The 25,288-nt window shown below is 60.1% G+C and overlaps 2 protein-coding genes across 3 annotated transcripts; one reads left to right on the top strand and one right to left on the bottom strand.

Annotated features, from left to right (window-relative positions):
- Window positions 1–2,845: 2,845 nt before the first annotated feature.
- LOC307057326 (intestinal-type alkaline phosphatase-like) lies at window positions 2,846–6,481 on the top strand. Its single transcript, XM_079710494.1, has 11 exons — window positions 2,846–2,927; window positions 3,007–3,123; window positions 3,236–3,351; window positions 3,543–3,717; window positions 3,796–3,968; window positions 4,217–4,351; window positions 4,443–4,515; window positions 4,616–4,750; window positions 4,834–5,025; window positions 5,245–5,361; window positions 5,464–6,481. The coding sequence occupies exons 1-11, from the start codon at window positions 2,861–2,863 to the stop codon at window positions 5,778–5,780; spliced, it is 1,617 nt and encodes a 538-aa protein (XP_079566620.1). The 5' UTR covers window positions 2,846–2,860; the 3' UTR covers window positions 5,781–6,481.
- Window positions 6,482–16,641: 10,160 nt separating this feature from the next.
- Window positions 16,642–23,586, bottom strand: ECEL1 (endothelin converting enzyme like 1; the record flags this gene model as incomplete). 2 transcript variants are annotated; one of them, XM_079710771.1, is made up of 17 exons in its annotated part: window positions 16,642–16,741; window positions 16,872–16,948; window positions 17,128–17,223; window positions 17,550–17,615; window positions 17,935–18,059; window positions 18,246–18,313; window positions 18,889–18,940; window positions 19,016–19,074; window positions 19,371–19,474; window positions 19,675–19,749; window positions 19,988–20,086; window positions 20,505–20,727; window positions 21,422–21,546; window positions 21,737–21,829; window positions 21,907–22,017; window positions 22,121–22,189; window positions 22,801–23,586. In XM_079710771.1, the coding sequence occupies 17 exons, from the start codon at window positions 23,584–23,586 to the stop codon at window positions 16,642–16,644; spliced, it is 2,328 nt and encodes a 775-aa protein (XP_079566897.1). The 2 variants fall into 2 exon arrangements, with proteins under 2 accessions (XP_079566897.1, XP_079566898.1); XM_079710772.1 differs by having other exon boundaries at window positions 19,377–19,474.
- Window positions 23,587–25,288: the final 1,702 nt, after the last annotated feature.

Here is a 25,288-nt window from a genome sequence, read left to right as displayed (position 1 = left end):
TTACGTGAACCCACGCATGTGATAAGATGGTACAGAACCTACACAATCACAAATGTGCACATATAAAATGGGGTAATCTGAAGAGAATTGTGAAAATCTGTGAATTATAACATTGGAGAAGATTGGACGAAGCATACAAGGGATCTCTATTATTTCTTACCACCACAAGTGCATCTACAGTTATGTCAAAAATTCAAATTAAAAAAGGGGACTGGGAAGGGCTTCGCTGGTGGCGCAGTGGTTGGGAGTCTGCCTGCTGATGCAGGGGACACGGGTTCGTGTCCCGGTCCGGGAAGATCCCACAGGCCGCGGAGCGGCTGGGCCCGTGAGCCATGGCCGCTGAGCCTGCGCGTCCGGAGCCTGTGCTCCGCAACGGGAGAGGCCACAGCAGTGAGAGGCCCTCGTACCGCAAAAAAAAAAAAAAAAAAAAATGGGGACTGGGAATTCACTGGACTAAAGATTAATCTTGGAGTAACAAAACTTTAACCTACGGCCTGGTCAAAGGAACCGATTCATTAATTAAGGGCCTGCCCAGGAGTTAGTCTCTCCTGACCTGTAGCCAAGAATTTTCCGAGCACAAGACTATGCAGGTGACAGAGGCAGCTATGGAAGCAACTCGCAGAGGCCAGGAAGGATGCCCCCTAACCTGGTATGTCCTCCGAGAGCTAGAGTTTCACCTGGGTCAGCGTGGTGAGCGGGTGGAAGAGCAGGTCAAGGGAGGAGGAGAGGACTTCCCTGGTGGTGCAGTGGTTAAGAATCCGCCTGCCAATGCAGGGGACACGGGTTCGAGCCCTGGTCCGGGAAGATCCCACATGCCAAGGAGCAACTAAGCCTGTGCGCCACAACTACTGAGCCCGTGAGCCACAACTACTGAAGCCTGCTCGCCTAGAGCCCATGCTCTGCAACAAGAGAAGCCACTGCAATGAGAAGCCCCCGCACCACAATGAAGAGTAGCCCCCGCTCGGTGCAACTAGAGAAAGCCTGCGCGTAGCAACGAAGACCCAACGCAACAAAAATAAGTAAATCTAATAAATAAATTAAAAAAAAAAAAAAAAGAGGAGCCCAGAAGCTCTGCCTGAGGGGAGGGCACACTGGGGAGTGGGGCCGGGCACGGGGATGCTGGGGGCCAGGGCACTTTGACTCAGGGGGTGAGGTGGCCACATGGGGAGGGGCTACCGCGGTCCACTGGGGTGGGTGGGGCTGGGAGGTACACGTTGTTTTCTTTGAAAAAAATTTCTTAATTGTGGTAAAAGACATGACATAAAAGTTCCCATCTTGACCACTTTTAAGTGTCCAGGTCAGTAGTGTTAATATATTCACATCGTTGGCCACAGGTCTCCATAACTTTGTCATCTCGCAAACCTGAAAGCCTGCATCCATTACACAAGTCCCTGGTTCCCCTCCTGGCAGCCGCCATCCAAATTTCTATTTCTATGCATTTGACAACTTGAGACACCTAGCGAAGTAGAATCAATCACACAGTGTTTGTCTTTCGGGGACTGGCTTGTTTCACTGCGCATCGTGTCCTCAAGGTTCATCCCTGTTGTAGCAGGCGTCAGACTTCCCTTCCTTTTTAAGGCTGAATAATATTCAATTTATAGCTTTATCATGCTTTCTTCATCCATTCATCTGCTGGCAGACGCTTGAGTTGCTTGCACCTCTTGGTGACTGTGAATACTGCTGCTACAAACGTGGGTGACAAATACCTCTTCTAGATTCTGCTTTCATTGGGATACATACCCAGAAGTGGGATTGCTGGATTGGAGGAATGTTTTGAACCCAGCCTGGGGCAACTGAAACCTCTTAGCTCCTTATCAGAAGCTACGCCTGTGAGTGTGCCTTGCCTGTGGGGAGAACAGACTCACCCCTGGCTTCCATACCTGTCCAAGGAAGCAGAGGTCAACTTCAGCTACAGGGCACTAATCCCACCCCTGCCAGCCCTTTACAGGCACCCCACACACACACACACACACACACACACACACACACACACACACACACACACACACACACACACACACACACACACACACACACACACACACACACACACACACACACACACACACACACACACGATAACGCCGGCCCGGCCCAGCCCTCAGTAATTGGAGACACACACAGGGACCCCACTCTGCTGTCGCCCAGCTGTACCCTTTTCCACAGCAGGAGAACCTTGGGCCCAGGCTCCAGGGCCCCTCCTCTCCCGCCACCAGCCCCGTGCCCCTCCACCTGCCCAGGCCAAGACTGGTGAGAAGCTGAGTGGGTGGCAGGGCAGCCAGACCCCCCACACGTGTCTCTGTGCCTCAGGGCATCAGGAAGGCGAACCCCAGCCCCTGGCCTTGGCTGTGGGCTTCCAATCGCATCTCGCTCAGCACCCAGAGCCACACCAGGCCATGCTGACTTTCAGAAACTACTGAACACATGAGGTGAATGAAGGAGAGATGGTTCTCCCACAGGACTTGGTGAGCAGAGAGATGGGAGTGGCCCCCATCAGGCCCTTGCGGATGGTCCTCAGGCAAAGGGCCTCTACCCCCTAATGCTCACCCCACCCTGAAGAGCCAGGTGGGGACCATCCTGTGAGGGAAGGACCTGCTTCCTTCAGGACCCCTGTGCACTCAGCCACACCCCTCCACTTCCCTCTGGCAACATGGCTTAAAGTCATAGGTCAGGACCCGGGACAGGGTGTGGCCGCTTCGGGCACTGGGAGGGACACAGAGCCTTTTACAGCAGGGACAAAGTCCTCCCCTGATTTAAGCCCAGGCAGCTTGTACTGCAGCTGATACCCTGGTGTCCCAGCCTTGCCTGAGAGCCACATCCCCAGGGTCCCAGCCTTGCCGCCCTCCGCCGTCGCACAGGCATGCAGGGGGCCTGGATGCTGCTGCTGCTAGGCCTGCAGCTACGGCTCTCCCTTGGCTTCAGACCAGGTAATGAGGCGCCTCCTAGCTGCCCCCCGACACAGGGAGCTCCCCAAGGCTGACCTGAGTCCACTCTCCCCTTGGCCAGTTGAAGAGGAAGACCCAGCCTTCTGGAACCGCCAGGCAGCCCAGGCCCTGGATGTTGCTAAGAAGCTGCAACCCATCCAGACGGCTGCCAAGAATCTCATTCTCTTCCTGGGGGATGGTGAGTGTGCTGGGCCTGTCCACCCCGTCGCCCTGCAGCCCTGGAACCCTAGGCTGCCGGCAGACACAGGGTGGCCCTGGGGACTCAGGCCTGACACAGGGTGTACCTCCAGGGATGGGGGTGCCCACGGTGACAGCCACTCGGATCCTAAAGGGGCAGATGAATGGCAAACTGGGAGCTGAGACGCCCCTGGCCATGGACCAATTCCCGTACCTGGCTCTGTCCAAGGTAAGGGCTGAGTGGCCTCGGTGCTCTATACCGGAGGGGTGGGTGTGGGGCTAGGGAGCATGGCAGGAGGGAAGGTCCCAGGAGGGCTGGGGCTGAGGTAGGGCCCGGGTGCAGTGAGCATGGGCCCCAGGGCCTGGGTCAGGATCCGGGTGTACACCCGTGAGCAGAGCGGAAAGCATCTCTGCCCGCAGACATACAACGTGGACAGACAGGTGCCAGACAGCGCAGGCACGGCCACCGCCTACCTGTGCGGGGTCAAGGCCAACATGAAGACCATTGGTGTAAGTGCAGCTGCCCGCTATAACCTGTGCAGCACGGTACATGGCAATGAGGTCACATCTGTGATGAACCGGGCCAAGAAAGCAGGTAGGCTTGGGGCCAGCTTCGCCGGTAGGGACAGGCTCAGAGACCTCAGTGGCCCATCCTGACCTCTGCCACCCCCAGGGAAGTCAGTGGGAGTGGTGACCACTACGAGGGTGCAGCATGCCTCGCCAGCTGGCACCTATGCACACACGGTGAACCGTAACTGGTATTCAGACACGGACATGCCTGACCAGGCGAAGAAGGAGGGCTGCCAGGACATCGCCACGCAGCTCATCTGCAACATGGACATTGATGTGAGACGTGAGGGGCACGGGGCGGGGCTGGGCGGGGGCGTGGGTCCCACCCCCGCCACAATCCCAGGCCACCCACGGCCCTGGGGCCTGGCAGGGTCTCCGTGGGTTTGGGGCGTGGGGCACAGTGTAGACGTTACGGGGGGGACAAGCCATTCCCACAGACCTAGCTGGGACGCTAGGGGCTGTCTGAGGAGGGAGCAAAGGGCCAGCCAGGCCCCGAACCCACCTGCCCTAATCCCTGGCCCCAGGTGATCCTGGGTGGAGGCCGAAAGTACATGTTTCCTGAGGGGACCCCAGACCCTGAATACCCAGGCAACGCCAGTCAGAACGGAATCCGGAAGGACCAGAAGAACCTGGTGCAACAGTGGCAGGACAAGTACCAGGTGATGGGGGCTCGTGGGTGCAGGGGGCACAGCAGGGCAGGGGCTGCAGGGTGTCGGGCCATGGGCTGAGGCCTGGTCCTGCCCCTCCCAGGGTGCCCAGTACGTGTGGAACCGCACGGCGCTCATTCAGGCATCTAAGGACCCCAGTGTAACACACATCATGGGTAATGACCCCGCCCAGCCCACTGTCCTCCCCCAGGGTGGCTGCCTTGGGTCTTCCTCGCTCCCTATCTTGCCAGTCACTACTGGTCCTCTTTCCCACAGGCCTCTTTGAGCCAACAGACATGAAGTTTGAGGCCCAGCGAGACAACACCAAGGACCCATCCCTGCAGGAGATGACAGAGGCAGCCCTGCGTGTGCTCAGCAGGAATCCCCGGGGCTTCTACCTCTTTGTGGAGGGTGAGTGGCCGCCCCTTGATGAGCAGAGGAAGGCAGGGAGCAGTCGGGGCAGATTTAACATCTTCTATGTGACCTTCTTGCAGGAGGCCGCATTGACCACGGTCACCATGAAGGCATAGCTTACAGGGCGCTGACCGAGGCGGTCATGTTCGACAATGCCATTGCCAAGGCCACCCAGCTCACTAGTGAAGCAGACACGCTGATCCTCGTCACCGCCGACCACTCCCATGTCTTCTCTTTTGGCGGCTACACACTGCGTGGAAGCTCCATTTTCGGTAAGCCCAGGGAGAGGCGCGGGCGCTTTTTCCGAAGTTACGTGGCAGAAATTGCTCTGAGCCAGTTTCCTCATATGCCAAGCGGGGTAGTAACAGCAACTGCCCCGCGCGGCTCTGGTGAGGAGTAAGCCAGTGAATAGGCAAGAAGTGGCCGGGCTCAGCAACAGGAGGCGCACGGAAGGCTGGGGTCAGCGTGGTCACGGGGCCCCCTCCCTGCAGGGCTGGGTTTTGACAACGCCACTGACGGCAAGTCCTACACCTCCATCCTCTATGGCAATGGCCCGGGGTACGTGCTTGGCGGAGCCTCAAGGCCCAACGTCAACGACAGGGAAAGCAGTGAGTGCAGAGGGGGCTGCGTTGGGGGCGGGACCCGGGCTGGGAACTCACGGGAGGGGGACTCGCCTCCCCACCCGCCCTGAACTCCCACCCTCTGGTCAGGCGACCCCGCGTACCGGCAGCAGGCGGCCGTGCCCCTGAAGAGCGAGACCCACGGCGGCGAGGACGTGGCGGTGTTCGCGCGCGGCCCGCAGGCGCACCTGGTGCACGGCGTGCAGGAGCAGACCTTCGTGGCGCACGTCATGGCCTTCGCCGCCTGCGTGGAGCCCTACGCCACCGACTGCCACCTGCAGCCCCCCGCCACCGACTGCCACCTGCAGCCCCCCGCCGACGCCGCGCCCCAGGCGGCCTGCCCACCCTCGCTAGCGCTCCTGGTCGGGGCGCTGCTGCCGGTGCTGCTGGCGGCCGGCCCGCACTGACCCGCACCCGCCCTGGGCCTCGGGGGCTCCTGTTCCCGCGCCAAGAGCCCCCAGCCCAGGCCCCACCCGAGCTGCCACCTCGGGTCCCCACCACGGCGTCCCATCCTGGCCACCGCCCCCGCGTCCCCCACCCGGACCTCCACCAGACCTTCGCCTCCCAGCGATAAGGAGTCTCAGCCCCCTGCCCTTCATGGGCCCGGACCACCCTGGAGGCTGAGGCCCTGATTTTCCTGTGACACCCATAGTTCTCCTCCCTGCCCCCTAGCTCGGTGGCCTAAGATTCTGTGCTGTGCAGCCGGGACCCCAGGAAAGGCAGGGGCTTGGACCACGCAGTCTCCCCTCGGCACCCGTAGCCCTGCCTGCGGACCAGGCAGGCACTCTCCCAGGGCTGTCCCTAGGCCCGCCTAGAACCCACGCCTCGCCTTTCCTGGAGACCCGAGGACTTAGGGGCCCCTGCGGAGGCGTGGCTTCCTGTCCTCCTGGAACCCACCCTGTAGGCACCTTGCTGGCCAAGGAGGCTGCTGGGACCAGGACAGCCAGAGGGCCCTCGACACAAAGTCCTCAGCTGCCCCTCCTGGGAACCCAGCGGTACCATTAGAGAGGAGACGGCGACCCAGGAAGGAGACTTGTCCCACGTCACTCAGCTACCGTGATGGTGCCCCGCCCCCCCAGTGCCCATTCCAGGCTGGGAGAGCCAAGGAGCAGCGTGGGAGCTGTGGGTTCCGGGAGGGACAAAGCAGTTGTCAAATAAACTGTTATACAGTGTGATGCCAGGAGTGCTATGTTCTAGGCGGAAAACTCCTTAGCAAGTGGGGGCAGAGTGTGTGTCTGTGTGAGGGGCGCGGGGTGATTCACATCAGGAGTCAGGGAGGGGCTGCCTGAGGGGCTGACAGCTGAACAAGGACCAAAGGAAGTGAGGGCTGGAGCGAGGCCGCCAGGACAGCGGTGCAGGGGCCCTCAGGCAGCAGCGGCAGGCGCCGGGGAGGCCGGTGCCAGGACCAGAGTCGGAGGGAGTGGGGCGGGTAAAGAAGGTAGAAGCTGAGGGGACAGGAGGGCTGGGGGCGGGGCGCAGAGGGGGAGGAGTTTGCACTTTACGCAGCCTGTGGGATGTGATTGGAAGGCTTTGAGCAGGGCATAACAGGACGTGACTCTTAGAAAATATCCTGCTGGCTACTGAGGGGAGAAGCGTCTCTTCTGTTGCTTTCTTTGTTGTTGCGGCTTGTGAGACAGAGGTGGGAGCTGGGAAACCAGAGAGGAAGTGCAGCCTCCTCACATTTCTGACCTCTGCCTGAAAACATTCCCGAGCACTCGCTCCAGTATAACTGCACTGATTGAGTATCTAACCCACCCCAAAGGGAACATTTCAAAGAATTTTATAAAGGTGAAGACAGCCATATTTTCTGATAAATGTTATAAAATTACAAATTTCTTTGTACATTTACAAAGTTGCAAGAAAGCATTTTGCTCTGGGCTTCCCTGGTGGCGCAGTGGTTCAGAGCCTGCCTGCCGATGCAGGGGACACGGGTTCGTGCCCCGGTCCGGGAAGGCCCCACATGCCACGGAGCGACTGGGCCCGTGAGCCATGGCCGCTGAGCCTGCGCGTCCGGAGCCTGTGCTCCGCAACGGGAGAGGCCACAACAGTCAAGAGGCCCGCGTACCGCGCAAAAAAAAAAAAAAAAAGAAAGAAAGCATTTTGCTCTCACTAGAAATGTTAATATGAAAGTATGTCCCTGTATTTACTAAAATTTTGATTTAACATGTAAAACATCAATTTGAAGGCCAGGCTCTCAGGGCAGTTTACTTCAACTCTGGGTTTTAGTGGCTGTCACAAAGCTATGGAGCTGAATGGAAGAAGGTTGTTCATGTTTCATAGATGGGTTCAAAACCCAAGGAGGCTCTACATTTTCAAACTACAGGTTTAAAAGCAGATTATTCTGGAATTAGTGATTATGGCTGCACAACTTTGGGTATTCGAAAAAACCGCTGTATTGTACGCTTTAAAGGGGCGAATTTTACGGTATGTAAATTAAACCCAAATTACAGTTTCTGTTTCCAAGTTTTTAAACAATGTGCGGGTATGAGGGGTTTTACCAGTCAAACAGTGTTGGACACAAAATCATGTGTCCATGGAAACATTCTCAAGCATCAGTTCTAACATCTTTATCTGGAAGAGTCAGGTGCAGAGAAAGTGTGTTTATTTTTTTCAAGCTTTTTATTGGGTGCTTAAGGCTGATCGCTGTTGATAAAAGAAATTTTCACGTATTGAGGTCTGGGGAAGTCATTCTGGCTTATACATGAGTTAACTTGAATCTTATGCTTACTAGAACAGCCTGCCTGTGGCCTATCAAACATATATTGTACATCTACTTTAATTACTAAGAAAAGGACACATTGACCAGGCATAAAGAACATCCAAGTTAAAAATAAAAATTAAATTCCTCCCTTCTTGAGATGCCAGTGTTGGTCCTCCTTCCATGATAAGACTCCCTTCCCAGGTGCCAAGGCCATACTGACTTTCTGTGTATGTGCTGATCTAGTTGTTTTGAAACCTTGAAGGAATGCATCCCTGACTTGTTTGATGCTCTTTGTTCTGACAGGATGTAAAACAGTGCTGAAATCCATGCTTCTCTGGAACAGTTTCTCAGAGTAATCTGGAGGCTGTCTTCCAGGGTATCATCCTCAGTTTGGCTCAGATAAAGCTCTTTACAATTCCTATTATGGATTGTTGATTGAGTATTTTGGTCAACATGCTTGTCACCTGGAAAAATATCAGCCCATTGGTCTTTAAGAAGGAAAGGAAGTTAGGAAGAAAGAGGGTAGGAGGACTGATGACAGCTCTCTTCAATACCTTGCCATAAACATGGCTCGTTCTGTGGGGTTGATCTGGAACGTTTTCATGGTCACACCCAATCTCATCAGCAAGTATCTATCATAAAGCTTCTCCTCTACTCGGACAATCTTGGTTTTTGAAAGTTAACACCACTGATGGCTCCTACAGCATTTTATGTGCCCTCAAGTTTTCTAGTTCTTCCCTGCCATGGTTGGCCATGGATGGGCCAGTGAGTGAGTTTTGCAGGTTCTGCTGCCACTGCCGGTTTTATCATCTAATATCCTTTAAAATCAAATCTGTTCGGAGTAGCTGTTCCATCAATGGGTGCACTTACGTTGTCTTCCGCACATGACATTGTTTTTATTAAACAAAGTATGAAATGTTGGAAATATATCTTCCCTGCCATATCTTTCCTTTAGTGGCTCACACAGGGAAAAAAACGTGGTTTGTGTATTTGATTATCGGAATGGAATCCAGCAAATACCTTAAGCTGCGACGTGTAGAAACATCTGTACTTTCAGCCAACTAACTGTATAGCAAACCTCCCACACTGGGTAATTTGCTCTAACATTTTTTGTTTCGTCTAGAGCAGTGTTTTCTCTACATCTTCCAAAGGTATTTGCTGGCAAAGAAATGCCTTTCAGTCTGTCGACAGATCATTTGCTGTTCATCGTTTCTGCCATTGTTACTACAGCAGAAAGAATAAATGTTTGCCTGGTGGTAGGTGTTTTTTGTCTTATGCTATCATGCAAGAAACTTTAAAAGAGCCTTCCAAATATTCATCATTGCTTAGGGAAATATCAAAAATCACGTCACTTTAAACATCACTGGGAAAAAGCTGCGGGGTTTGTCTTCATGTTCTGAAAACTTAGCTGCTCACCAGAGGAGTTTCCTGCTGTTATTGACGAAGACCTCAAGGCGCCCAGAGCAAGCTTCTCCAGCGACGATGGATGTGAGGGTGCTTCAAACGGTTTGGTTTTGTTTCATGTTTTATATTTGGGGCTGACTTCTTGTCAGGTCTGTACCATGGGTGATGAGGAGCTTGTGTCAGGAGTGTCACAGCTGCCACTTCTGTGGTTGCTCACCTGTTGTAGATTATGGGTGTTATTTGTAGTTTCTTTACAGGATTTTTTGGTAAGCCACTTGATTGGGAGGGTTCGTTTGTTAAAACCTAGATCATATAATCTATCAATCTACTTAACTAGACACACTCAATTCTACTAGGTCGCAATCCACCGGAAGTGAGCAAATGAGGAGGGGACACTGTGTCAGCCCCCTGCCTGCAGGGCCCACATTCTCTTCCCCAGGACACCTGAGAACCATGCTGGAGGGTGGGTGCCCGGTCGAAACCGTTGTTGATGAAAAATTAATCAATAGTGATCTAAAGAAGAAATAGAGAATTTTATTTGAGCCAACTGAGGATTATAACCCGGGAGAGAGTCTTTCAGAAACCTCTGAGGACCGTTCATACACAGTTTTGAGATAAAGGATCGTACTTTAAACTCACACACTGGGGTTTTACACAAAGTTGACCTAAGATACATAGTCCAGACAAGCACATACAAAGTGAGCAACAGGTCGCCATGACCCCTTACAGGATTGGGAAAGAAATGTAGTCTTGTACGGAGTTACACTGCCGGTGTCAGAAAAGATAAAAAACGACACCGATCTTCATGATGGAGCAGGCGTTTGCACCTCTGAGAAGGCCGGCTTCATGTATAATGCAGGTGCACGCTGCCCGTTAGAGGGGGGCCCAATACGGGCAGGGAGTGTGTTATGCTTAAATTGTCTTCTCCTGCCCCCAAACATAAATTTTATTCCATCAGGATGAAGACAGCAGCATGGAGCTAGACATTAAATAGGAACAGTGCCGACTGCCCAGGGATGTGGCAAAGCTGCCAATGAGAAAAAGCCTGGGAGACGCCAGCACACACTAGGCCCTCTGGAAGGCCCAGAGTCCCTTCACCCAACCCCCTGAGACTCCACCAGGAGGTCAGGCATGCTTGGGCCCCGGACAGGACTCTTAGGCCAAATGACTCCCGTGACCACAGGTGCATCACGCCCTGCAGAGTTCAGACTGGGCCCTGGGGCCAGTTCAGTCTGGGTTCAGTCCCAGCCAGACCTGCAGCCCCACCCACCCCCAGCTCCTGGAGCCCCTGTGACCCCCTGTCCCATGCTGGGCATCGAGCCCAGCATGGCTCTGGTGGCTACCCAGGATGCTTCATGATGGGTAAAAACAGGCGCGCTGCCTTGAAGCCTCTCCAGAGGCCTCCGATGGGATGCCAGATGTTCCCTCCTCCTGACCTTGGGGCTGACATTACCATCTGAGGCTGTTACCCACCCTCTGCTTCCAGAAACAGGTCTCCCCACCTGGTCAGCATCTGCACGACAGGCTCTTGCCCCTTCGGGGATGCCTCCCCCAATCCCGCCTCCAGTGTGGGGGTGTGCAGGGGCCCAGAGACCTGCAGGAAGCTGTGCGGTGTTTTAAATTGCACCCTCTGATCTAAGGGGGCCCCAGGGCCTGCTTGCTCCAGCTGAGCAGAGCTTTAGGGTTCTTCACTCTGGACACACACACCAAGCCACAGCCCAGGGTCCCCTGATCTGACCCTGCCGCCAGGGATGCCAAGCCTGCACCGACGTGCTTGGCACTGTGCCTGGGGACCAGTTGTGTGTCTCTGGAGCTGCCCCTCAGGAAGGAAACAGCCGCCCTGCTGTCCCAGATGGTGAGGCCGCCGTCCTTCCTCAATATGGGGGTGTCCAGGCCCCGTGCCCTGTTCTGGCCCTTTCTTTGCTCACCAGACTTGCACGTTCCTCAGTTCCTCATTATCAGCCAGCGGGGCACCCCATCCTCTCCCAGCCCAGCCTGGGCTCCTCGGGTGAGAGGGAAGTAGCCGCCTGCAGACCTCTCCACGCAGACCTCTGTCAGCAGTGCCTGCGATGCTTTGGTCCCGCAGAAAGGTAAGAGGGTTTTTTATGATCATTTATGCAAAGTAGACAAGGAGAGATGCAGCTTCATAGAACCATGTGACAGCAGCTGGGGGAATCTGAGTTGCCTGAGCCCAGTGAATCAGCCCGAGCCGCTGCCAGAGGCTCCCAGGTCCGGGCGCAGCTGAGGTCGCGGAGGCAGGTGCTGCCTCTTTCCCCTCTGTCCCCATGAGCTCCTGCTGGACAGCAGCCTGGCTGGCAGGGGTCCTTGAAGGGCTGGAGCTGAGGGATGAACGGTGCGTGCCCTGCAGGGGGCGCCTCCCACCCTGTGCGGTAAAGCAGGCAGGGCAGGGAGGAGGCCTGGTTGGGGCGGGCCCTTGTTTAGGACAGCAGACCACAAGGCAGAGGGCGAACTCAGCCAGAGACACGGGGCAAAATGAGGGACACCCCCATACCGGTGGGAGGGACCATGGCCAGTGGAACCTGTGGGACGGCAGCTCAAAGGTGGGCTGTAAACGAGTGAGGGCTGAGAACCCCACCCGGGCCAACAAGGAGCCCCCAGATGAGCTATAAGCCATGTCCCGTGAACAGCACTGGGGACAAAGGCTAGTGTTGGGCCTGGAGGGGAAACTGTCTGCAGGGTCAGGAGCCTGGTGTCCCCTTTGACCTCACAGGGCAGGGATCCCACCAGGACACCAGGGCTGGAGGCCAGCTCATGTGAGGGCTCTGAAGGAAAGGCCAGGACAGGGTGCAACTAGCTTTCCCCAAAGGCAAGGGGGACTCGGGACATAGGATCCCAGCCCCTGGCGGTTTGTGAGGCCAGGACGGTGGCCCTGTGGCTGCCACAGGGGACAGCTCTCCTGCTCAGCCTCAGGGTGAAGTACACGCTGTTGAGGTCCCGCTCAGCAACCTACCGTCCAAATTTGGGGTCTCCTCTGGGAAAAGGGAGGCTATAGAGCGAGGACTTCTTTGGGGAGCATGGGCTGAGTTTCATATCGTTCCGAAACCTTCAATAATCCTATGAAGGAATTAAAAATAACGTGCTGGAGGCCTGCATTTTTCTGGAAAATGTTGCCAAGGACTGGCTCTCGTGGTCACCTGCTGTGCAGTGACAGATACCCTAGAGGCTGCCTGGCTCCAAGGCGGAAAGGGTCTCAGTTTCTCCAGAAGTCCCCTGGGACCCCTGCAGGCTGGGGTGGTGACAGTCCTCTGCAGTCTCTCCTGGGACGTGGGGTGGAAAGGGGAGGCATGACTGCCAAGGTCCTGCTCAGTGATGTGCCCTCCAAATTCGAGTCCAAGCTCCTACACGGGCTGTGGAGACAGGGGAGGAAGCTGGACTCCCATGCTCTGCCTGCTGCCCTGTCCTGTCCTGTCTGCTACAGGGCGGCCCGAGGGGCAGCCTCGGGGGCACAGTGCTCAGCCTCTGGACAGGCCCGGAGCTGGCAGGGGGGACGGATATTGCTCTTTTTACTAAATCCAGAGAAAGGGGGTTCCTCAAGCCAGTTTAGGGGAGGGGTGAGGTGTCCTGAAGGGGAGAGAAAGAGGCAGTGAAAGGGGCCCCCCAGGAAGCAGACCTGCAGTGCTATCTCTGACTCCACCTGCCCCCTGGGGAGGGAAGGAGTCAGGGTGCTGCCCAGCATGGGGGGTACGGGGGTGGGGTGGGGAAGGGCCAGCCCACCCAAGGGGGAAGGCGGAGGAGCCCAAGCCCCTTGAGGACCCACCCCAGAGGTATTTGCTCATAGACGACCCTGGAATTCCCAGCATACCTGGAGTGAGGGCTCAAGCCATTTAAAAATATTGCTTCTAGGGCTCCTCACAAGCTGGGCTCCCCAGGGCGCTGGGCACCTGGGTCAGCACAGAAGCAACCACACGGGTGGCGGGAACTTGAATCTGGGCTCCACTGAACTGATTAGAAAGGCTTGCGGGACAGGGCTGCTCAGTGACACCTTGATGGCAGAGGCCTCAGTGTGGGGCTCTCACTGCGGAGGCAGCAGCTGTGCAGCCCTGGGCGGGGAGGGGCTCACACCCACCCACCACGGGCGGGCCCACCCTCAGACACACCCCCGGGCCTGCCAGTGATGCTCCTGGGGTCCAGAGAGGGTGAGAGGGAGAATCACTTGCCAAGGTCACCCAGCAGTGACCCCCAGGCTCAAGGCTCGGGCTCAAAGCCGTGGATGGCAGAACCGTGAGCGCCGGTGCACGAGGGCTCACAGGCGGGAGCTCAAGTGCAGTTGGAAACCGCCCCCGAGCTCCTTTACTTGCCCGCTGTTAAACGCTTGGTTGAAGAATGCTTTCTGTCATCCCAATAAGCTCCGCTCAGAGGATGACTGCTGCGCGGTGAGCCACCCCCAGGGGTGGATGGAGTCAGCCCTGCACCGACCTGCCCTGAGGCTGCTTCTCGAGTCACTGCACAACCGGAAGGGCCTTCACCACTGCACTCATGACCCCTCACCCAACACAAGGGAAACTGAGTCCACATGGGCAGCTGTGCTGAGCTGGGTCAAGTCCTCACCTCAGCAGCATCACAGTCAGCGGACCCTCAACCCGGCTGCAAGTACAGGGCCTGGTAGGCAACGAAATGGCCAGCGTCTACGCTGTATGCTCGGTTTCCTAACAGAACCTGTTGAGAGGGGATGCTGAGTGTAGTATGGACACCCGGAGCTCCAGAGGACCCGGCAACCAAGACGCGCCCATCAGCTGACACGAGCAGTGTGACCCTGCACAGGCCACGTGACTCCCCTGAGCTCCCTGTCTGTAGAAGGTGCTGTCTCTGTCCTCTGTCCAGCCTCACTGCAGTGAGGATGCTCTCAGGTTCTGTCTGGAAAAGCACTCTGGGAACCAGTGGGTGACACACAGGTTGCAGCCGTGCCCTGCAAGGCCACCCCGTGGCTCTGGGTTCCTTGGCTGTCTGAACATCGTGGGCCCTAAGGGCCGGGATTCTGTCCTTGGTATGCCCTTGGCTTGCACTCCCTCTGACCGCCTGGTCTCCCTCAGTCCTCCCCAAAGATGCGAGGAGCCCTGCAGCCCCGGGTAACAGTGATATCACCACCATGAGGCCAGTAGGAATCCATCAGACGGAGGGGTCTCTGGTGGCCTCACGGCCTGTCATCCACAACCCTGCCGGGAGGGTGGGTGGTCCCCAGCTGGGACACTGGGCATCAAGGCCCAGGGAGCAGCTGAGGCCCCCAGACTTCCCAGCTTCCAGCTCAGAACTAGTCTCGAGGCCAGGAACCCCATGTCCTATCCCGGGGGCCCACCTTCCCCCACATGCCCGACCCCACTGGCCCCCTCCGTAACTTGGCCCCAGGGGTACCTGGGCTTCGCTGCACTTCCTGCTGGAGTCTCACACTACAGGTCCCCCAACCCCAAGGCCTCCCCTAGGCTGGCAGGGAGACAGGAGGGATCAGTCCTGGGTGGAGCTGGGCAAAGCAGGGAGCCGGGGCGGGGACCAGAGGGCTGGGCCTGATGATTACGATTCCAGCCAGACCCCAGGCCAGAGGGAGGGGGTGAGGCACCGCATGCAGAAAGTCCCAGACCAGAAGGTGGGTGGCAGGTTGAGACAGGGAGCTAGACTGTCTTTCTGCCCTCACTGCCCTAAGGACATGGTATGTATGTGCCCAGCCCAGGGGGAAAGAGGCTTCAGGAGGAAACCAAGGAAGATCCATAAACACAGCACCTCTCAGGAGCCCTGAACACAAGGGCCCTACCGCCCCCCCACAGGCAGCTCTGAGCAGGGCTCTGCGCCCTGGACTGATTAGCGCAGCCTCTACCGTCTTTCCCCGAGGAAGCGCCCCCGCCCCGGGGAACTCGGCTCCCGCTGGCTCCCGTGGTGTCCTTCCTCGCTCCTGCCTCTTCTCTGCGGAGCCCCACCCTCCGCTGTGGCCCGATCGGTGTGGCAGGTGCGTTTTCTGTCCCCACTCCCTCAGGTTGGTGCATCCAAGGCTCAGATAACAGGGACTTTTTAAACATCACTCAAGGCTGAGAGGCAGACAGACATTATCTGAGCGTAAAGACAGGAGCTGGACCAGCAAGAGGTTCACCCCTGCAGCAGGAGATGGGGACAGGCCACACCTAGCGGGCAGTGCTCAGGGAGTGGCGGATTTCTCTAGGCACCCCCTGAAGTAAGAGAAACAGACCGGAGCAGGTAGAGCCGGCAGCCTCAGCCCTGCAGACGCCTGGGATCCCCCAGTGGGGCTCCTCCCGCCCACTGCCCTCCCACGCAAGATAGAGCAGCACTTCTCCTCCCCTCCCACCCTGGGCCACGCCTGCAGCCCCCTCGGCACCCCACCCCCACCACTCCTCCCTTTCTCTCTTCCCAGGAGCTCCAGGCTGGAGGGGACGCCTGGAGGCCGCACATCACCGGCCCCTTCTCCAAGAAGCTGAGCCACGGCCTAGCCTGGGGCGATGACTGGCTAGGGGACACTGCAGAAACTCCTGCAGGGGTGGGGTGGGGCACCACTCGGCACATTCAGGAGACGTGAAGTCCCAGCGTCACGCTGGGGTGTAGGTCACTAGGCTTGGTGTTCTGGCCCCCACGAGACTGGTCCAGGGACACCCTCAGGACCACGCAGGGGCCTCGGCAGGACTTTGGTGGAGGGCGGCGTGGGTGCTTGGTGGGAAAGACGAGAGCTGGGGAGGTGGCACAGAGGCAGCCCAGCCGAGGCCACCAGGAGGGGACAAAAAGGTCTTCTCTAGGGTCTCATTCTGTTAAGGGCCTGAGCCTCCCCCAGGGGTTCATCCAGTCCCACCTGCTCTGGGGGCCCCTGAGGAGGCGGAGGCAACAGTAGAGCAGCTTTATTGACCTGACTTAGCAGCGAGAACACAGCGAAGGCGGGGCCTGTACAATCCAGCCTGGGCGGGGGTCTGGCTCCCGGGAGCCTGGTCTGGGGACCTTAGCGTCTCTCCCCCAGGCCCTCCTGGAGCCCAACTTCATCCTTGTTCTGGGTCCCTCCTGAAGTGAGGGACAGTGATCGGGTGCTGGGTCCTGGAGGGGCTGGGGAGGCGGATGGCACCTAGAGTGGACCAGAGCCGGGTCCATGCCTGCCCCGGCCGCCAGCGAGAGGCAGTTCGTGCAGGGAAGTGGGGGCGTGCGGGGGGCAGCCAGGCTCACCACACAGAGCACCTGTGGGCAGGGTTCATGGGCGAGTCCTTGGGGCAATGGAAGGCCCGGCCGAACTCCTCGAACTGGGACACGCTGCCCAGCACCCTGGGGCAGGGGAGAGACCCACAGAGTGTGTGGCACAGGCCACCACACCCCAGATGTCCCTTCCCACCCCGGCCCGCTCCCACCCCAGACACAAGCAGGGGATGAGGCCCAGGCAGGCAGGGGGGTGTACCTGTAGTGCTCAGGTGCGTGCTTGTCGGTCAGCACCTGCAGGTAGATGGACTGCGACCGCCGCTTGATGCACCAGTTCTGGGCCAGGAGGCGGGTGGAGGGGAGGAGTGGGGACATGAGGCCAGGCGTCCACTGATGAAGCCCTGCACACCAGGCCTCGATCCCCCACCAGGACCCGCAGGGCTCTCGGAGGGGTGGCTGATGGGAGATGGGCTGGAAGCTGTGCCCTCCCCCCTCACTGGCCCCCGCCCGCACACCTGGGCAAAGGCGATGAAGAAGAGCTGATTGTGCGTGTACTTGAGCCGGTGCAGCGGGTGCTCGGGGCCGTGCTCGCGCACCCACTTCTGATAGGCCTGGGGGCGCAGAGCATGGAGCTGCGGTGCCCACAACGGGGCCACCTGGCACCCTCCACTCAGTCAGCTCTGCGCCCCACCCACCCTGCTGAACCCCCCGGACCCCTCCCTTCTTCCCTCCCCAGAAGGCTAACCCCAGGCAGGTGCCACCCCTCCAGGCGGCCCTCTTTGCTCTCCTGGAAGGCAGGGGTCCTAGGAGTCCCTCTTCCAGTGGACCCTGTGCCCAGAGCTCACCAGGATGGGGAGGGAGGGATGGCTAGCCCAGTGCTCAGTACCGCGCCCCCACTCCTCCCTCGGGGATCGAGGGCCAGGCAGGGGCAGCTCACATGGTAGGCGAGCTTGAGGCCGCCCATGTCCGCAATGTTCTCTCCAAGGGTGTGCTTCCCATTCACCTGGCGAGAGGGGAAGAGGTTGGAGGCCGCCCAGGGCCCTCCGGCCTCCTTCGGGCCTCGCCTCCCTGGGCCCTGCCTCCACCCACCTGCCCTTTCCCAGGGGGTTTGGGTAGGACTCCCCCACTTTGTGCCCCACGTGCGTGTGAGTCTGTGCGGACTCATTCTCTCGCCCAAGTCAGTGTGCACGTAGACCCTGGCGGGTGTGCACGGAGCTTGGCGCTGGGTTTGTTCAGGCACGTGAGCGTGCATGGAGGTGTGCACGCTCCTAGTCTGCACTGGCCAGGCCCGAGGGGCCCAGGGGGCAGCGAGGGGGCCTCACCCGCTGGTTGTAGACGGTGAAGTTGTCGTAGAGGTGGACGATGCACTCGGCCTTGCGCAGGAAGCGGCTGTGGGAGTCCTCGGTCCACCAGTGCAGCAGGTTGCCCGAGCGGTCATACTGGCCTCCTGTGGGCAGCGGGGATGGGGGGCAGGCCGAGACTGGCCTTCACCGCAGAGCCCGGCTGGGCACCAAGGCCCTCCCCACCCACCAGCCAACAGGCACAGGGGAGCCGCGGGGCCTCCATTGGCCCTCACCACACTGCCCGCCACTGCCTGTCCTCCGCCACCCCTCAGACCGCCCGCAGGCCTCACCCCAGTCATCGTAGCCATGGGTCAGCTCGTGCCCGATGATGGTGCCGATGCCCCCGTAGTTCAGAGACCTGGGCCCGTGGCAGCAGCGTCAGGCCCCAGCCTCACCCGCCCTCTGAGAGCCCCGCCGAGCTGCTGCCCAGGCCTCAGGAGGCCCTGGCCAGGCCACGAGGTAGCCCAGGGAGGCCAGTGACTGCACGGTCCCAGAACGCTTGTGCCTCAGCTTCCTCGTGGGGTATGTAAAAGGGGCCAGTGATACCTGTGCAGCTGCCTTTTAGGAAATAACATCTAACAGAGCAGGGCTGCGGGGAGGAGACAGGGTTGGAGGGAGACAGGAGGGAAACTGAGGCACCCCACGTGGGATTTGGCCTTTTTCCTCATCACTAGGATTGTTCCAGTTTTGCAACACCCAAAGAAGCCTCAAACCAGGTAAGGGGGACTCAGGGCATTTAAAAGAATGAAAAAAAAAACCAACCTACACCTTTTTCTAAATAACCAAAGATGAAGTGGGACTATGGGGACCCAGGGCTGCAGCTGTCATGACTGCGGTGCCCAGCCCAGGCATGAGGCCATCTGAGCAGTCCCCACCCACCCCGCAGACCAGGCCACGGCCGTGGCTCTGGCTCATGCCAGGTTCCCTACTCACTGCGGAAAGTCAGGGTCGTACAGTGTAGGCTGCAGGATTCCAGCGGGGAACACTGCAGGGAGGGCACGGTCAGTGGGAGACCCTCCCCACCTCCAGGCCCTGCCCCTTGTCTGGACACACCCCTTACCCATCTGGTTCTTGTTGGGTAGGTAGTAGGCATTGAGCGCCTGTGGGGGTAGGAGCCACCTGTGGAGCGAGGCTGGGGTCACTGGGGGCACCCACACTCCCTCCCCTCCAACCCCCACCTCCCAGTCTCCTCCTCCTTAAAGGATGCCCTGGGGTCCCAGCCTACAGCTCTATCCTGGGCCTCCCCCGGGCTGATCCCACGCCCTGACGGCCCCCACTCGCACCCTGTGCAGGCCTGGTCCTCACTCCCCACCAGCATGTCTGTGAGGCATCAGCCTCCTGGCGTTGGTAAGGAACGCTGTCCCCGTGGCACCCCATGGCACACCTGACCCCCCAGCTCCAGGCCAGGTACCCACGTGGACTTGTCCACCTCCTGCCGGATCTTCTTGACTGAGAGCTGGATGCTGAAACGGATGCTGTTCAAGATGTTCTTGAAGTAGGTCTTCTCATGGACCTCAAACTGCATGGGGGATGGCAGCTCTCAGCAGCAGGCCGGGGCAGGGCCAGGCCAGCGCCCAGCAGGTCCCACGCCCTCCCAGCGTCCGTCAGCTGAGGGCTGTGGCTCCTCCTCTGTGGTGGTGGTTGGTCTCCATGGGGGTCTTGGCCATGGGCCTGGAGAAGCCTGACGGGTCAGGCTGGGTAGGGCAGGGGCAGGCCCACCTCATACTCCTTGTCCACAGCCTCGGGTTTGAGCAGGAAGTCCGGGTAGCCCACCATCACCATCATGTACTGGAGCTGCAGGCGAGAGGGTGGTGAGTGGGCCAGGGCCTCAGGAGGTAGCCTTCCACCCCCTAAGGGAGAAAGCTCCAGGGCCAGCATAGGGGTGGGGCTCAGGCAAAGGGGAAAGCAGGCTGGGTGATGCCAACTCCACAAGAGGCGTCTTTGTCTCTTTTGTTATCCCAGCACGTGGCACACAGTAGGCACTTAATATGTGATTGTGGAACCAACAAATGGGAAAAGGGTCCCACGTCACCTTGGCCCGAGCGGCCGCTTTGGTCTCAGCATCCATCCAGTCCAGCTCCTCCAGGCGCTGGCCCAAGATGTACTTGATGTCCTCTACCAGCTGCTGTACCTGCAGGGTCGGGGGTCAGGAATCAAGGGTCAACCCAGGATGCCTTAGCTCTGAGCCCCCAGCACCTGGAGTAAGGGGTACCCCCTAATCATTCAGCTCCACTTCCTAAGCCCAGGACTTGCTGCTCAGCATTCCTAAGGCCATCCCACTGAGCATGGCAGAGCAGGGAGGGCAGGAGCTTGGTGGGGAGAGGGGTCCTGCAGCTGACAAACCAGGTAGGCTTCCTGGAGGAGGAAGCCTGGTGAGGAGTAGCCTGGAGGCTCAGAGAGGGCCGAGCCCTCAGCTGAGCCCGGTGCCCTTGGCTGCAGGGGGATGTGCAGGGCTCCCCATGCTCCTCATGCTTGGACCAAGGCCATGCAAGAACTTCATGCCCATCTCAGGACCCGCACCCCTACCCTCAAGGCCAGGGCAGCCTGACCTTGGCCTTGCTGGCAGCTGAGAAGTGCTCATGTACAAAGAGGGCACCGAGCGCCATGCCAAAGTGACGGTTGGCCTGGCCCAGGCAGACACGGGCCAGCTCCTGTGGCTTGTCGCTGCCCTCCATCTCCCGTGCCAGCTCGTGCAGGGCCTCTCGGAACGGTGGGGACAGGTGCTCACTCAGGACCACCACCACGCGCCACACCAGGTAGTTGTGTAGGATCCTGAGGGCCAGGTGAAGCAGCTGGGTGTCCGGACAGGCTCACGTGTGCGGGCGCCCCGGCCCCCAGCCCCCAGCCCCCAGCCTAGGGCGGGACCAAGCACCTGCACAGGACTGAGGGTCATTCCAGGTACTCCCAGCCCCAGGCAGGGAGGAGGGCTGGGCCCACACGCAGCAGACCCACCTCAGGCCACCAAGCAGAGCACCTGAGGCTGACGGGGCACGGACGGGCCAGCACTGGTTTGTGACTTGCCGTGGGGTGGGAGAATGACCACTTGGGGTGACTGCCTGCCTCAGAACTGGCCTCGAGAGGCCTCAGGTCCTTCCCAAGCGGGGCAGAGACCAGGGAGGCTTTCCTCAAGGTGGCCCCGGGGGAGCGGAGTTGCGGCCACAATTTCCCCTCTGACTTCAGACTCACTCAAGCCTCACCATCCCCACACGAGGAAACCGCAGCTCGGGAAGCTCACAGCTCTGCCCAGGGTCCCACAGAGTAGGTGGGACAGCCAGGTCTGAACTTAGGGGTCTGGACTCCTTTTCCGGTGCTCCTTGCCTGCCTCCCCAGAGTGGGTGGATACCAGACAGAGGCGGAGGCAGAAATTCAAAGCTCTCCAAGCAGATAGGTCTGGGATGCAGGGGGGGTGGGGGGCGGGGCGGGCTGGGGGGCAGGCGGGCAGCAGGCGGGTGACGGGCAGCTGTACCTGCGGGGTGTGGAGCGGATGAGATGGGACACCTGCTGCATATAGTCTGTAGCCAGAAGCACCAGCTCCTCATCCTCTGAGAAGTCCTCCTGGAAGATCTGGTCCAGTAGCCACTTCCATCGCAGCTGTGGGACCACGGATGGGGACAGTGGGGTGGGGTGGCAGGGACCACAGAAGACAGGGAGGGGGTCAGGTAGAGGCAACAAGAGGACATGTGAGTCCATGGCCATGGAAGGCCTTGCTCATCCCTGGGGAGGGGACAGCCCAGGAGTCCCAAGATCAGCGCCTCCCCGACCAGGGCTGGGTCACACTCACGTGGGGGGTGATCTTCTGCAGCTGCCCCAGTGTCACCTTGTTGTATATGGAGCTAACATCTCGCCGGAGGTCATCATACTCTGACACTGTGATCTGGGGATGGAGGGCAGAGTTGACCAAGCCCCGCCCAGTGCTCCCCGCCCCCAGCACACAGCAGTCGCCCTGCTCACGTTGGCCAGCTGCTGCTCCAGCTGCAGGATCTCCTGGGCCTTCTGCTCCACAGCCTCAGCACCCAAGAGGCTGAGCAGGCGCTCCATGAACACCCGGTACGCTGCCAGGATCTGCACCAGGAGGGGCACGGCAAGGATGCAGTCGGTGCCAGGCCCTAGTCCAGGCCGCCCGGAGCCCCAGGCCTTCCCTGAACCCCATCCCATGTTCCCACACCTTCTCACTCTCCTCATCCTGAGCTAAGTACAGGGTCCTCTCTGGCAGGGTGAGCCCATCCTGGTCAATCTGTGGAGAGAGAAGGGGGACAGAGATCAACTCTCCCGGCTCCTGCGAACTGACTGAATTCCCATCCAAAAGGGCACACTGAGGACACGCCAGACATCCACTGTCACCAGCCCGGGGAGCATAAAGACAGTAGCCCCTCCCTCATTCCAGAGAAGCTGGTCTAAGCCCACACACCTGACTGGCCTAGCCTGGGGACAGAGGGGGGCGCCCCCCACCTTTCCTCCTGTAACCCTGTCCTTTCCCTACCTGTGAGGGGCGCACTGACACTTGGTCCCCCGCCCCGCAGGCATTCCAGCCCGCCCCAGCCCGACAGGCCTGTCACCACAGCCCATCAGTACACCCCTCCCTCCGAGCTCTCGCCGCCGCCAGAGGGCTGGGAAATTGCGGCTCCCGCGGCTCTGCTAAACACCGCAATTACTCGAGGGAAATTACTTGCGCCCTCCTCCCGCGCTCTGCCGGTGCGCGCTCCCTTCCATTCCTCTACCCTCCCCTCCCCTTCCGCACCCGTCTTCTGGGCGCATAGGGAGCGCGGGGCAGGCGTGCCAGGCCGAGGCACCCCTAGTTCCTAGCCGCATGTGGGGTGCCCGGTGCGGGAGGGGGGGTGCACTCACACGGATGACGTAGCGCGAGGAATTCCTGTCGTCCAGACTGACGGTGAGCGAGAAGAGCGCGGCGGCGCTGTACACGCCCTGAGCCTTGTACAGCAGCCGGTTGAGGTCCCAGGGCGCCGCCGCCCCCGGGCGCTCCGCCGCGCCACCCAGGTCCCAGCCCCCGCAGTCCTCGATGACCTCGAGCATGGGCCGCGGGCCGAGCCGTTCGATTTCACGCATGTCCAGGCAGGAGCGGAAGAAAGCGCGCACCTTGCGCTGGGCTGCGCCGCCGGGCCCGCCCCCGGACCGCGCCAGCAAGCGCCGCAGGCGCTCCTCGTTCTGCTCGCCGATGGCCGCGATGGTGCCGTAGGTGAGCTTGTCGTCCGGGATGGCGTGGCGCCGCAGCCAGCCGCCGCACGCGAAGGAGTAGAAGTCCTGGCACGGGTCTATGCTGGCGTCCAGGTTGGAGGCCAAGAAGCGGGCGGCGCGCGCGAAGGCCTTTCGCTCCGGGCAGCCCTCGGAGCAGGTGGCGCCTCCCGCCGCTCCCGGGCCCAGGTACTTGAGAGCCAGCATGGCGGCCAGGATGGCACAGAGGCCCGCGGCGAACACCAGCCCCGACAGCAGGCACACCTCGCGCCGGTTCCAGCGCGGCAGCCCGGCCCGGGCCCCGGGGGCGCTGCGCCCCGCACTCAGCGGGAAGCCGGGGGGCAGCGAAGTTCCCCGCGCGCCTCCCCCACTGCACCGGCTCACGTACTTGACCTCCTGGAACTCGTCGTAGTGTGCTGTCATCGAATACGGGGCCTCCATGGCGCCGCGGACACCACCGCGCAGCCCTTGGCGATCTCCGCTACAGGATACTACCGGCCGCCAGGCTCCTACCGGGCCGGCGCATGGTCCCCCAGGGCCGCAGCTGCGGGAAAGGTAGATACAGGCTCAGAAGGGTACTGGGGCTCGACGGGGTCCACGAGCACGACGAGGAAGGGCACAGGCCTAGGTCCAAAGGCTGGAGGCCACCCCGAGTCCCCAACAACGAGTGGGCCTGGGGCCTGGCCTCCCTGCGCCACTCGGAGAATGAAGGAAGGGGACCGCTCAGAGTGGCCACCATCTACCACACTGCACAGTGGGGTCCTTCAACCTCCCCTCTCCCCGCATACATATGCCCGCCGCAGGTTTGGGAGGCCCGTAATAAAGCAGGGGAGCACCGAGCATGGGGCCTGGCACGTAGCAGGCCTTCAATGAAAGGCTGTTTCTCTTCTCTTTGCATTTCTTGTTCCGGACCTGCTACAGCCAAGGCCAGGCGGGGGGAGGGGAAAAGCGGAGGCAGGGGAAAGGAGGTGCGGTCAGTGCCGCTTCTATGCAGACCCTGAAGCCGCCTTCAGCTTTCCGCACTGGAACTAGACGCTCAAGAAAGCGACTAAAGAACCAAACTTTGTCCTCGCGGATGTCCGCAGAGCCCTCCCCAGCCCTGTCTTCTCTATTCAATGGCCAGAACGCCCACCAGTCCCGTTCCCAAGCGGCCCGCGCCGGCGCGCCATCCCGCCCAGGATCAGGGAGAAAGCCCCGACGGCCCTAAAGGACCCGGAACCGGTTTCGTCCCCCGTCCTCGCCCTGGGCCACTCCCGGCTTCAACAGGTTCTCCCCGGAACCCAAACTTGGGCGAAGTTTCATCCCCGGCGCAGAGCGAGCTGGCCCCGCGCGCCCCGAGCCCTGGGTGCGGAGCCTCCCGCGCCGCGCAGTCCGCGGAGCCAGAGAACCAAGCCCGGGAGTCGCAGCCGCAGCCTGAGCCGGAGCTGCGAGGACGCAGACAAAGCCTGGAGGCTCGGCGCGGCGGTGGCGGCGGAGGTGGTGGTTGATGTGGCCGCGGCGGCCGCGGGCTCGGGTGCCACTTACCCGGCAGGTGCGCGCCCGGGCGGAGCGGGAACAGAGCGGATAGAGCCCGAGCCGGGGCCGGGGCCGGGGCCGGGGCCGGGGCCGGAGCCGGAGCCGGGACAGAGCTGGGCGGGCGGCCGCTCTCTCCGTGCGCCCGCCGCCTCCTCTGCTGCCGTGCCTCGCTGCGCCGCCCGCCGGCCCCGAGGGAGGGGGCGCGCGGGCGGCTCCACCCTCCTCCGCCCGCCCCCCAGCGCTCCCTCCTTCTTTCTGCCTCCATCCCGGCTACCTGTCAGCTCTGTGGCAGCTCGGGGGCGGGGAAGGAGGCTTCGGGAACACGCTCCCAAGGGTCTAGCACAGGCCCTGGGCTCCGGGGATTCCAGCCCCAAGAGGAGTGAGGGCCTCAGGTCCCCTCCGCTCCGGTACTTCCACTGAGGGATGCCTACCAACCCGCCTGAAAGAGGCTCAATCTGAAAATAAAGAAGCTAGTGGGCCAGCCCAGCCCACAGGACGGGAGCACCGTGCAGGGAGGACTCGCTGAAAGGCTGTGGGGTGCGCTGAAATCGCGCCTGTACCGCCTGGCACAGCGCCTGGACCAGAGGGGTTTCAGTAAGGGGCTTTCCGGGTCCTCCCTTTTAGCTCC

This window comes from Hyperoodon ampullatus (genome assembly GCF_949752795.1).
Source record: "Hyperoodon ampullatus genome assembly, chromosome: 8".
Lineage (NCBI taxonomy): Eukaryota > Metazoa > Chordata > Mammalia > Artiodactyla > Ziphiidae > Hyperoodon > Hyperoodon ampullatus.
Note: the sequence above shows the minus strand (reverse complement) of the source record. Positions and strands in the feature narration are given on the sequence as shown.